General features: G+C 44.4%; 1 protein-coding gene across 2 annotated transcripts in view; it reads left to right on the top strand.

Moving 5' to 3' along the window:
* Nucleotides 1–6831: 6831 nt before the first annotated feature.
* nnt (nicotinamide nucleotide transhydrogenase) overlaps nucleotides 6832–14421 on the top strand; it is a 71604-nt gene continuing 64014 nt past the window's right edge. For both annotated transcript variants that reach the window (XM_014138232.2, XM_014138231.2), the window contains exons 1-2: nucleotides 6832–6934; nucleotides 9906–10107. In XM_014138232.2, coding sequence (XP_013993707.1) covers nucleotides 9948–10107 — 160 coding nt within the window. In that variant the 5' untranslated portion in view covers nucleotides 6832–6934; nucleotides 9906–9947. The remainder of the gene's footprint in view (nucleotides 6935–9905; nucleotides 10108–14421) is intronic.

Below are 14421 nucleotides of genomic sequence, written 5' to 3'. Positions count from 1 at the left end.
CTATTCCTGTGTTAGGGCAGATCCAGGTACTAGTTCGGTATGAGGAGAAAGAGTGGACGCTACCACTTGTCATTGCTAAAGGAGAAAAATCAGCCTTGCTAGGCAGAAACTGGCTACAAAAGTTCAAGCTGAACTGGGGAGAAATCTTCAGTCTGAGAAATGACAAACCAGTGAGTCAGGCTACACTCACTAACATGCTGGAGAAGCGCAAATAACTTTTCAAACGTGGCTACGGCGAAATACAAGACTTCACAGCAAAGTCAGAGTGCAAGAAGGAACCAAGCCTATCTTTCACAAACACGTCCATTTCCCTATGCTCTTAAGGAAGCAGTAGAGAAGGAACTGGACCGCCTACAGAAGAATAACATCATTACGAAAGTAGAGAGGAGCGACTGGGCCGCTCCGATTGTTGTAGTCCCAAAGAAAGACAAGACCGTCAGAATGTGCGGAGACTACAAGGTCACAGTAAATCGCTGCATACCACCAGAGGAATATCCACTACCAAATGCTGAAGATCTGTTTGCCGCTCTAGCTGGTGGGAAGGTTTTCAGTAAGCTGGACCTGCCATTTGCTTATCAGCAACTGAAGCTGGATCCGGAGCCAGAACAGTATCTGACCATCAATACACACAAGGGGCTATTCAGATTCAATCACTTGGCCTATGGAATCTCGACAGCTCCAGCGATATTCCAACACACAATGGATCAGATCTTGGATGCTATAGATAATGTTGTGTGCTTCATGGACAACATCCTTGTGTCAGCACCAACCATTGGAGAGCACCTTGGAGGTCATTTTTGGGGCTCCTGAACTATCACGGAAAGTTTGTGGCAAACTTGTCCTCATTGTTGCATCCACTTCACCAACTGCTTCAGGCCGATACAAGATGGAATTGGTCCCCACAATGCGAGGAAGCATTCAAGACTTGCAAACAGCATCTGCTAAAGAGCAAGTGGCTTGCCCACCCGATCAAGGATGTGTTCTGTGGGGATCAAGAGTGGTGGTACCTCACAAATTCCAGAGGAGTCTGCTATCTGACCTGCATGAGGGACATCCAGGGATCACTCGAATGAAAACACTCGCCCGCAGTTATCTGTGGTGGCCTGTACTGGATCAGGACATTCAACAGCATGTAGGCCACTGCTCACCTTGTGAAGCTGTTCGCAACAAGCCTGCTGCTGCACCTCTTCATCCATGGTCCTGGGCTGCCCCACCATGGGAACGCATCCATGTGGATTACGCAGAGATTGACAAGCAACATTTCCTTGTTGTCTGCGATGTCCATTCCAAGCAGATGGAAGTGTTCCCTACTCAACTGACCACAGCTGAGAAGACCATCAACCTTCTCAGACACCTGTTTGCATCCATTGGACTAGTCAAGGAGCTCATATCGAACAATGGCTCTCCTTTCACCTCAAACGATTTTGAAATGTTTCTCAAGAACAACGGAGTAAGGCACATCCTGTTGCCACCTTACCATCATCAAACGGAGCAGCGGAGAGAGCCGTGCAAACCTTTAAGGAGGCCTGGATTAGACTTGAGGTTCATTCTGTGCCAACCCACCAAAGGCTTCCCCGTTTCCTGTTTACTTACAGTAACACACCACACACAGTAACGGAACATACACCAGCTGAACTGTTTCTGAAACACCAACCACGTACCCGCCTGACATTGTTGAAACTTGTCTTTGCCACAGACGTATCAAGCACTGTGGCAAAGCACCAGCTACAGCAGAAGAAAGCTCATGACAGACACTCAAAGACTGTCAGAGAATTCAAAGAGGGAGAGAGGGTGATGGTACGTGATTTCAGACACCCCAAGCGCCTGTGGAACTCAGGTGTGATCTTGCAACGCAGAGGACCTTTGACTTACCAAGTCCAAATTGGTCATCGCCATGTCAGCGTTCATGTGGATCATCTGCTACGGTCCAGAGACCCAGCAGAGACATGCCGAGAGAACAAGAACAATAATTACCCCCAGGACTATTCTCCTGACTGTGGACGTATGGGAGAGACATAGCCTGACCTTCCACCCGAACCTGGCCCACCACCGGAAGCTCAGGAGGAGCAGAGATATCCTATTCGACAGCGAAGGGCACCTAAAAAGCTTGACCTGTGAGTTGAACTGTTTCAGGAGGTAACAGACAGTAACACAAACAAACAATTTAATATGTCCTAGATAAAAGGAAAGAAAAAGGACATTACCTGGGTTAGTTATTAGGACACAAATTCCACCTTCGGGGCAGAATAATCCCCTGGATTTGTGCTGGGCTCTGAAAAGTCTGCTTCAACGCAGTAGTTGAATTTTTTTTAAGAATGCATTGTTCAGATATTGCATTAGTAGTTCCCTAACGTATTTACCTTGTTCTCTAGTTAAACACTATGGGGGAGGAATGTAGTATCTGTGATCTATATCTGTTGATATTAGTTACTATGCTGTTGCTAAGCAGTAATGTATTACGGCAGTGTTACGTTACTACACCTAATAGGAAATGCGCATGCTCACTATTGGGCCCAGGGGCTGTAGAGCACGAGAGGTTTTGACTAAATGAAGCTAACTGTGCTCCCGTCTCCTGCCTGGTCATTTCTCCAAAACACAAATATTACAATGATAAGCTACAGGACTGTTTTGCTAGCGCAGACTGGAATATGTTCCGAGATTCCTCCGATTGCATTTAGGAGTACATCACATCAGTCATTGGCTTCATCAATAAGTGCATCGATGACGTCATCCCCACAGGGACCGTACGTACATACCCCAACCAGAAGCCATGGATTACAGGCAACATCCGCAATGAGCTAAAGGCTAGAGCTGCTGCTTTCAAGGAGCGGGACTTTAACATGGAAGCTTGTAAGAAATCCCGCTATGCCCTCCGACGAACCATCAAACAGGCAAAGCGGCAATACAAGGCTAAGATCTAATCGTACTACACCGGCTCTGACGCTCGTCTAATGTGGCAGGGCTTGCAAACTGTTACAGACTACAAAAGGAACCACAGCCGAGCTGTGAACCAAAGCTGCCTAAAGACATGAGCCTACCAGACAAGCTAAACTACTTTTATGCTCGCTTCGAGGCAAGCAACACTGAAACATGCATGAGAGCACCAGCTGTTCAGGAAGACTGTGTGATCACGCTCGCCACAGCCGATGTGAGTAAGACATTTAAACAGGTCAACATTCACAAGGCCGCAGGGCCAGATGGATTACCAGGACGTGTATCGCGAGCATGTGTTGACCAACTGGCAAGTGTCTTCACTGACATTTTCAACCTCTCCTTGTCTGAATCTGTAATACCAACATGTTTCCAGCAGACCACCATAGTCCTTGTGCCAAAGAACACTAAGGTAACCTGCCTAAAATACACCGACCCGTAGCACTCACATCTGTAGCCATGAAGTGCTTTGAAAGGCTGGTCATGACTCACATCTACACCATTATCCCAGAAACCCTTGACCCACTCCAGTTTGCATACCGCCTAACAGATCCACAGATGATGCAATCTCCATTGCACTCCACACTGCCGTTTCCCACCTGGACAAAAGGAACATCTATGTGAGAATGCTATTCATTGACTACAGCTCAGCGTTCAACACCATAGTGCCCTCAAAGCTCATCAATAAGCTAAGGACCCTGGGACTAAACACCTCCCTCTGCAACTGGATCCTGGACTTCCTGACGAGCCGCCCCCAGGTGGTAAGGGTAGGTAACAACACATCTGCCATGCTGATCTTCAACACAGGGGTGCATGCTCAACCCTCAGGGGTGCGTGCTCAGTCCCCTCCTGTACTCCCTGTTCACTCATGACTGCACGGCCAGGCACAACTCCAACACCATCGCTGAAAACTCTGGGCTGTAGGCCGTCTCAGGAGGTTCCAGGCTGCAGGCCGTCTCAGGAGGTTCCGGGCTGCAGGCCATCTCAGGAGGTTCCGTACTGGGGAGCGTCGCTGGAGGCTCTGGACTGGGGAGCGTCGCTGGAGGCTCCAGACTGGGGAGCGTCGCTGGATGCTCCGGACTGGGGAGCGTCGCTGAAGGCTCCGGACTGGAGAGCGTCGCTGAAGGCTCCGGACTGGAGGGCGTCGCTGTAGGTTCCGGACTGGGGACCGTCGCTGCAGACTCCGTGCCATGGATCATCACTACAGGTTCCGCGCCATGGATCATCACTGGAGGCTTTGTGCCATGGATCATCACTGGAGGCTCCGGGCCATGGATTATCACTGGAGGCTTCGTGCCATGGATCATCTCTACAGGCTCCGGGCCATGGATCATCCCTACAGGCTTCTTGCCATGGATTATCCCTACAGGCTCCGGGCCATGGATTTTCACTGGAGGCTTCATGACTTGGATCATCCTGGGCTGTGGAGGTGCACTGGAGGGAGAGTGCGAGGAGCAGGCACATGCTCACCACGATAAGCACGGGGAGTTGGCTCAGGTCTCAACCCTGACTCTGCCAATCTACCCGTGTGCCCCCCCAAAACATTTTTTGGGGCTGCCTCTCGTGCTTCCCCGGCAGGCTTCTGTATCTCTCCAATACTTGCCCCCAAGTCCAGTCTATCCTCTCTCGCAACTCTTCCAGAGACCAGGAATCCATCTCCTCCCGGGCACGCTGCTTGATCCAGTTGTGGTGGGTAGTTGTTTTCTGTTTTGTGTTTTCTGTACCTGACAGAACTTTGCGCTTTCATTTCCCTTTGTTATTTTTGTTTGAGTGTTTGTTTGATTTAAATAAATAATCATGAACACGTGCCACACTGCATCTTGGTCACCTCTCTACGACGGTCGTTAGAACTGTGTATCTGGGCTGGACCTAGTGTCACGACTGATTTGGACTGGTGTAGAGGCACAATCAGATGCAGGAGACAGAGGTGCTGGAGGTGAGTGTCTTTTAATGAAATGACACACACAAAGGCCGTAAAGCACAGGGCGCTACACAAAGTTTGCCTGGGAAAAACACATTCCCATAAAACACAAAAGGTATATATTCCACGGCACAAAAGGCAAGGGGCGCAGCCCGGTAAATCTTTTGACAAAACTGTCGGAAACACAACGTACAAAAATATGTCCCACCGTCCTGAGTGGACAATAAACAATCCCGGTTGCCACCGATCATTGTTTCTGTGTCTTTTAGTTTTGTCTGTCTGTTCCGCACCTGTTTTGTGTCTGTCATTAGTGGGGGCTTATTTAATGTGTGTTTTCAGTTGGGGTTTTCGGTCGGGCGGCGCTCGACGACCGCCGAGCGCCGCCCGACCGAGGAGGGGCGCCACTTTCGTTGGATCCTGTGACACCTAGAATACTTATATTCTAATGCTTTTCAGAATTTGGGGTCTAAACTTTTCCTCTAGTTGTTTTTTGACTGACAATTTCATGAAAACTCATCCACTCTTCACAAGAGATGGCATATGCCCAGGGAGGCAACCACATGATGTGCAGTGATCGGGCACGCCACAACACCTGAGCTTTGTATTGTTGTCACAATGAGGCTATTTGCATGGTTTGGACCATTGTGTTGTGCTTTTTTTTAAATTCAGCATAGAGAGAAAGAGAATATCAATATTTAATACAAGTAAAAATGAAGTTGTCTTCGGTGTTCTTTTGTAACATGTTTAATTGTATATAGTTACATAGGCTAATCATTACCCATGTGACTGAGTTGACAGCCTATTGGTAATACAACTTAATGGCCTTAATTCCTAGCCACTGTGCTTCTACACCTGCATTGCTTGTTGTTTGGGGTTTTAGGCTGGGTTTCTGTACAGCACTTTGTGACATCAGGTGATGTAAGAAGGGCTTTATAAATACATTTGATTGATTGATTGATAACGATGTTTAACAACAATCAAGTTTGCTACTGCAGGTTGTCCTACAGGAAAATGGCCCTGAAAAGCTTGTGGAATTTTCTGCAGGAATCTTACCTACAGGATATCCCACAAGATTTTGGGGCCATTTTGTTGTAGGACAATTCCTGTAGTAGTCCTGTATGTAGTTCTTCAGGAAAAAATCCTGCAGGATTTATTTTAGGACTATCTGCAGGTTTCATGCATGATTTTTCTCCTGAAGGACTACCTTTAAGATTCCTGCTGGACCCTGCAGGATTCCTGCAGAAATTGTCCCACAGGGAAGTGGCCCCCAAAATCCTTTGGGATATTCGTTATCCTGCAGGATTCCTATATGACTTTTTTTGTAAGAGATTTAACAAGTGACATCAATAAGGGATCATAGCTTTCACCTGAATTCACCTGGTCAGTCTATGTCATGGAAAGAGCAGGTGTCCTTAATGTTTTGTATGCTCAGTTTATATATTTACAATGCAATAAAACAAAGTATATGGAGAGAAACTGCAGGATTCTACATTTTGGCATATTAAATTCATTTGTATTTCATGTCTCCCATTCAAATCGTAAATATCCACTCTTGCAGCCTCCACATGGGCAAATGACTGGCCCAGTTTGGAGAGCTTGGCCTACTTAAAAGTGTCCAACAGTACCATCTGCTGTAGACATTAACCTCTTACGCCAAACATCAACAGACGTCAGGAATACAAACGTCTACATTTTTGTATTATTATTTAATTACTCACTCTCAAGATAAGAAAGGCCACATCTTATTTCATGTTATATGTTCATGCAACCATGATTTAATTGCTACATTATGTTCCCAATATGATAAAAAAAAAGATAAACCCACAATTCAACGTTTTATTCTTGAGCGTCACTTTGACAAATAAGTATGGAGTAAATCTTTATATTGATCATTATGCTGACTACCTCAAATACGCTTAAATGTCTATTCAAAATGATCTATTTCAATACCCTGGTAGGTAATATGCTGTACTGTTGTTGACTGTATGAAGTGGGCGGTTTTGTCCAATTCATGTAATTTCTTCCGGTTGAAAATAATTTTCGGCTTTGCTGTGGTTCACGAAATCAAGACAGTCTGCAAAGGTCAGTTGTGTTATTTAAAGAAAGCTTCTTTTAATTTTTTTTTTTTAGGCCTGTTGGTTTATTTTTTACACACAAACAGCTGTGTTGGGGAAAGTGAAAGACTTGATGGCCTCCAGTTTGATGCAAAAAGCTTCGTTTTTGTTTGTTAGCATTCGCGTTAGCTCTGCTAGTTTTGCTGCCGAATCCTTTCATTCAAAAAAGGGAAGTGATGGTCGGCAACTGCTCTAAATCCGTTCTGAACAGATGGCTCTATATCTGTCCAGCTAATGCACAGTATTTTGAGGCGAAAACTACAAATAATGCCATGCATTTTACACAGAAAATAATAAGTATTTACTAACTATCATAAAGCAGATGGCAAAGTGGTGCTGTTGCAATGAATTAATAAATTAAATGAATTTGATTCGGTTCGTCATTCGCTTTTGTTGGCTCGTGAGATGGCTCTGCACGTTTATATTGGCAATATAAACACAAATAAATGCCGATTTAACATACATGTCTTAAAACTTTCAATCACATCAAAATAGACATGGGTAGTTAACGTTAGACCAAAGATATCTGACTGGACTAGCTAGCTAGATAGCTGAACAACAATGGTCAGTAGACGGTTTTGGTTAATTAAGCCTGCCAGGCGAATCATATTGCTGACGTGGTATGTATTTCGGTAACTAGCTAGAGTTTTTAAATTAAGCGCGTTCATTTTAGGTATTCTGAAGAAATGAGGTTGAATCTTAGTGTGGAAAAGAAACCTACTGTTTCTATGAACTCTGCTTGATCAGCATATAGAGCAATAAATTATAGTTTAATCTGCAGGTAGCATGTCTGCCTTCATTCAGTAGCTAACTAGCTATGTAAGGACATAATTTGTAGCATTAGCAAATGCATTCCTCCTCCTAGCACTGAAACTGGTTGGTAAACGAGGCCTGATGAATTGTAAGCCTATACAGTAAACGCACTAACTCTCAAGTTCATGGTTTCACAATATCTGACATTTACAGTGCATTCGGGAAGTATTCAGACCCCTTCATTTTTCCACATTTTGTAACATTATGTAACAGCCTTATTCTAAAATGGATTAAATAAAACATTTCCCTCAATCTGCACACAATACCCCATCATGACAAAGCGAAAACACAGGTTTTTTGAAATTTTACAAAATGTGTGTGTATATCTATCAGATACCATATCTAAGTATTCAGACCCTTTGCTATGAGAATCGAAATTGAGCTCAACTACATCCTGTTTCCATTGATCATCCTTGAGATGTTTGTACAACTTGATTGGAGTCCACCTGTGGTAAATTAAATTGATTGGACATAATTTGTAAAGGCACACACCTGTCTATATAAGGTCCCACAGTTGACAGTGCATGTCAGAGAAAAACCAAGCCATGACGTTGAAGGAATTGTCTGTAGACCTCCGAGACAGGGTTGTGTCGAGGCACAGATCTGGGGAAGGGTACCAAAACAGTTTTGCAGCATTGAAGGTCCCCAAGAACAGTGGCCTCCATCATTCTTAAATGGAAGATGTTTGGAACCACCAAGACTTCCTAGAGCTGGCTGCCCGGCCAAACTAAGCAATCGGGGGAGAAGGGCCTTGGTCAATAAGGTGACCAAGAACCCGATGGTCACTCTGACAGAGATCTAGAGTTCCTTTGTGGAGATGGGAGAACCTTCCAGAAGTACAACTGTCTCTGCAGCACTCCACCTATCAGGCCTTTATGGTAGAGTGGCCAGACGAAAGCCACTCCTCAGTAAAAGGCACATGACCGTCCGCTTGCAGTTTGCCAAAATGCACCTAAAGACTCTCAGACCATTAGAAACAAAATTCTCTGGTCTGATGTAAACAAGACTGAAAACTCTGGCCTGAATGCCAAGCGTCACGTCTGGAGGAAACCTCGCACCATCCCTACAGTGAAACATGGTGGTGGCAGTATCCTGCTGTGGGGATGTTTTTCAGCGGCAGGGACTGGGAGACTAGTCAGGATCGAGACAAAGATGAACAGAGCACAGAGAAAGAGAAACTCTCCAAATACAGGTGTGCCAAGCTTGTAGCGTCATACCCAAGAAGACTCGATGCTGCCCAAGGTGCTTCAACAAAGTACTGAGTAAAGGGTCTGATTACTCCATAATAAAAAATAAAAATGTATCAACATATTCTACACCTGTTTTTGCTTTGTCATTATGGGCCATTGTGAATAGATTGAGATCAATTTTAGAATAAGGCTGTAATGTAACAATGTGGAAAAAGTCAAGGGGTCTGAATACTTTCTGAAAGCACTGTATATTATATTGGATAGAAAGGCACTAAATATCTGGGATCATTATTATGAATGCCCATACAACTCTGCTGAGCTGACCCTGTTTTCTGTAATGGTGTATTATCTAATCGATACTGCCTGGAACTCCCTAGGGCCTGAACCACACGAGTCTTCCAGTCAAGAGGTTCACTTGTAACAGCTCTTATCTGGACACATCAGGCCTCTGAAGTGACTAAGCCAAACATATTACACACAGCTACACAGGGTCACCGGACGTTTGTGGACATTATATTTGGAGTGTCCTTGACTGCATCCCCCCTTACTTTACAGCTGGATTCCTGTCAATATGAAAGCCTATTTGATTTACTAATTGAACTGACACATGCTGAAAACAGTTAAACGGGAATATTAGTGACGCTAGCAATGATTTACTTGCAGTATAAGGAGAATTATTTTCCTGTTGCTGCATGATTTTAGGTTAAATGGGCATGTTTGTGTATAGCACACTGGGGCACATTCTTATTGCATTAACTACAGAGTCATGTGTGTAAAGATAGACCAGCCGAGGCAGTGGTATAGGGGCTTGTGTTTAGGAACAGAGTTCCTAGCCACGATAGGTCAGTCGGTTTCTCTACTGTTCACAGTTCACTCTCACCGTCTTGCCCCCCTCCTCTCTTTCCTGTGTGTGTGTGTGTCTGTGTGTGTTTATAGGAGGGTCGATCCGGCTGCACAGCTCCTCCTTGTGTGTCTGCGATGGCGTCGAGCCTTCTGCGTGTGGTGGCTACCAGCTGCTCTGCTCCACTGTTCTGTGGGGTGGCCTGTATTCGGCTGCAGGCTAGTGTCCGGTCAGTGAAGACGCCATGCCTGCGCTTCTTCAGGACTCAGCAAGCTCTCAACCGCTGCGCCAGTCCAGGTAACTAGCATAACTACTCTCCCTCCGACAGCACCCAGCACTATGCTACAGTAACCCAGGTAACAGCTTGAGCACAATAGCAATTACAATGCACATACACACATCGTTGATCAAAATGTTATACATAGATTTTGGACAAACATGTAGCCCATCATCCACAGTCACCTGCTTACTCAGCCAATGCTTGTCTTGGTAGTTGTCCGGAGAGGAAGCATGGCAGGGGCCATTTCTTTTGCCGCCACCTCTTTTTTTTGCCTTTGTTGCACACCAACCAAGGTCATATTATAGATACTACAGCGTACACTCACAGGTCTTCCTCTTCCCACCCCCTTCTTTCTTGGCTGTGTGCGGCCACCAAAACTGGCAACTACAGTTAGAAATGTAATGAGGTGTGTGTCTGTATAGCCAGAATCTGCTGGCTGTTTGCATGTTCCAGCTAGGGATCAGCGATATGGACAAAATATCATATATATGGTATTTTTCAGATTTGGCTGTGTTTTATGTTTGATAATAATAAAAGTTCAAAATTCTCTTTGAGTAGTGCGTGACCCTACAGTGGCAAAACATACAGTTGAAGTCGGACGTTTACATACACTTAGCTTGGAGTCATTAACTTGTTTTTCAACCACTCCACACATTTCTTGTTAACAAAGTATAGTTTTGGCAAGTCGGTTAGGACATCTACTTTGTGCTACAAGTCATTTTTCCAACAATTGTTTACAGACAGATTATTTCACTTATAATTCACTGTACCACAATTCCAGTGGCAGAAGTTTCCATACACTAAGTTGACTGCCTTTAAACAGCTTGGAAAATTCCAGAAAATGATGTCATGGCTTTAGAAGCTTTTGATAGGCTAATTGACAGAATTTGAGTCAATTGGAGGTGTTCCTGTGGATGTATTTCAAAGGCCTACCTTCAAACTCAGTGCCTCTTTGCTTGACATCATGTGAAAATCAAAAGAAATCAGTCAAGACGTCAGAAAGAAAATGGTGGACCTCCACAAGTCTGATTCATCTTTGGGAGCAATTTCCAAAGGCCTGAAGGTACCACGTTCATCTGTACAAACAATAGTACGCAAGTATATACACCATGGGACCATGCAACCATCATACCTATCAGGAAGGAGACACGTTCTGTCTCCTAGAGATTAATGTACTTTGGTGTGAAAAGTGCAAATCAATCCCAGAACAACAGCAAAGGACCTTGTGAAGATGCTGGAGGAAACGGGTACAAAAGTATCTATATCCACAGTAAAACGAGTCCTATATCGATATAACCTGAAAGGCCGCTCAGCAAGGAAAAAGCCACTGCTCCCAAACCGCCATAAAAAAGCCAGACTGAACATGGGGACAAAGATCGTACTTTTTGGTGAAATGTCCTCTGGTCTGATGAAACAAAAATATAATTGTTTGGCTATAATAACCATCGTTAAGTTTGGAGGGAAAAGGGGGATGCTTGCAAGCTGAAGAACACCATCCCAACCGTGAAGCACGGGGGTGGCAGCATCATGTTGTGGCAGTGCTTTGCTGCAGGAGGGACTGGTGCACTTCACAAAATAGATGGCATCATGAGGTAGGAAAATTATATGGATATATTGAAGCAACATCTCAAGACATCAGTCAGGAAGGTAAAGCTTGGTCGCAAATGGGTCTTCCAAATGGACAATGACCCCAAGCATACTTGCAAAATGGCTTAAGGACAACAAAGTCAATGTATTGGAGTGGCCATCACAAGGCCCTGACCTCAATCCTATAGAAAATTAGTCGGCAGAACTGCAAAAGCGTGTGCGAGCAAGGAGGTCTGCTAACCTGACTCGGTTACACCAGCTCTGTCAGGAGGAATGGGCCAAAATTCAACCAACTTATTGTGGGAAGCTTGTGGGAGGCTACCCGAAATGTTTGACCCAAGTTAAAAAATTTAAAGGCAATGCTACCAAATACTAATTGAGTGTATGTAAACTTCTGACCCACTGGGAATGTGATGAAAGAAATAAAAGCAGAAATAACAATCATTCCCTCTACTATTATTCTGACATTTCAAATTCTTAAAATAAAGTGGTGTTCTTAACTGACCTAAAATGGAGGATTTTTACTAGGATTAAATGTCAGGAATTGTGAAAACTGAGTTTAAATGTACTTGGCAAAGGTGTATGTAAACTTCCGACTTCAACTGTTCATTCTAAGTGATTTCAATGGGTCTTTCTCCATTCTGATTTGTTTTATATTCTTCAATTCAATACATTTCTGCATTTCCTGCGCTCATTTGGGATAATTCCGATACTGCCATGTAGGGCTGCGCTATATAGGCAAAAAATCTAGGCCTTATTTTTAACCAAATGTTGCAATTGCGATTTGACTTGCTATTTAGATCAACATACTTGGGTGAACTGTCTGAATCATGGAAATGTGATGTTAATTCTATTTCTTTTGTTAGACTATAAATAATAGTGGGCACTTTGAATACAGCATTATTTGACATGACAACTAATGAAAATGCCAGGGAGGAGTTATTGTGACAGGGTAGGAACCAAAGTGATGGTCACTGTTTCCTAGAGGGCCATATAATATTTGGCTACATTAAATGTTTCTTCATGTAGCCAACATATTCATGCATAGCCTATTCCTCTTTGATTTAGAAGATACTGTTGCACAAACAACATGCTGATTTAGGCTGTATTTGCTAGCTACTTTTGGCCTGACTCAGTACATTTATTAGCTCGCTAGCTAACTAGCGATTCGCCTTAGCTAATCTACCTTATTTACTTAAGTATTCAGACCCTTCGCTACGATATTTGAAATTGATTTAAGCTGCATCCTGTTAACATTGAAATGATTTGGATGGGCAAACACCTGTCGATAATAGGTCCCACAGTTGACAGTGCATGTCAGAGCCATGAGGTCGAAGGAATTGTCCGTAGAGCTACGAGACAGGATTGTGTCGAGGCACAGATCTGGGGAAGGGTACAGACAAATGTCTGCAGCATCGATGGTCCCAAAGAACACATTGGCCTCCATCATTCTTAAACCAAAGAACCACCAAGACTCTTCAAGAGCGGGCTGCTCTGCCAAACTGAGCAATCGGGGGAGAAGGGCCTCACTCTGACAGAGCTCCATACATACTTTGTTGACATGGGTGAACCTTCCAGAACGACAGCCATCTCTGCAGCACCCCACCAATCAGGCCTTTATGATAGTGGCCAGATGGAAGCCACTCCTCAGTAAAAGGCACATGACAGCCCACTTGGATTTCCCATGACGGCACCTAAAGGACTCAGGCCATGAGAAACAAGATTCTCTGGTCTGATGAAAACAAAATTCAACTCTTTGGCCTGAATGCCAAGCGTCATGTCTGGATGAAACCTGGCACCATCCCTACTGTGAAGCGTGGTGGCTGCATCACGCTGTGGGGATGTTTTTCAGCAGCAGGGACTGCGAGGCTAGTCCGGATAGATGTACGGAGAGGTCCTTGATGAAAACCTGCTTCAGAGCACTCAGGACGTCACACAGGGGCAAAGGTTCACCTCCCAACAGTACAACGACCCTAAGCACACAGCCAAGACGACGCAGGAGTGGCTTCGGGACAAGTCTCAATGTTCTTGATTGGCCCAGCCAGAGCCCGGACTTGAACCCGATCGAACATCTCTAGAGAGACCTGAAAATAGCTGCGCAGTGCGCTCCCCATCCAACCTGACAGAGCTTGAGAGGATCTGCAGAGACGAATGGGAGAAACTCCCCAAATACAGGTGTGCCAAGCTTGTAACATCATACCCAAGAAGACTTGAGGCTCTAACCGCTGCCAAAGGTGCTTCAACAAAGTACTGAGTAAAGGGTGTGAATGCGTATGTGATATTTCAGTTTAATTATTTTTTTAAATAAATTTGCTAACGTTTCTAAAATCCTGTTTTTGCTTTGTCATTATGGGGTATTGATGAGGGGGGGAACAATTTAATCCATTTTAGACTAAGGTTGTAACGTAACAAAATGTGGAAAAAGTAAAGGGGTCTGAATACTTTCCGAAAGCACTGTAGCTACTAGAACTAATGCGTTAGTAACTCATTACAATCACATAGTACAGTGTAGTCAGAAAGCAGTTTAGCAGTTACACCGGCAGGCCCCGGTGGCAATAAATTAATAAAACCAAAAGCTTACCTTGCCTTGAAATAGTTCCAGTTTTGGAAAGCCTTAGCCAGCTAACTAACATAGCATCCCTCTTTGTTTGAGCCGGGTGTTTGAGAAGGCTAAACTAGCTAGTTTCATTCAGCTAGCAGAGTGAATGCAAACAAATATAGCTAGCCAGCTCTTGCCCTCTCGC

The sequence above is a fragment of the Salmo salar genome, chromosome ssa13 (assembly GCF_905237065.1).
Source record: "Salmo salar chromosome ssa13, Ssal_v3.1, whole genome shotgun sequence".
Classification (NCBI taxonomy): domain Eukaryota; kingdom Metazoa; phylum Chordata; class Actinopteri; order Salmoniformes; family Salmonidae; genus Salmo; species Salmo salar.
The sequence above is the reverse complement of the archived record's forward strand: the minus strand, read 5'-3'. Positions and strand labels throughout refer to the sequence as shown.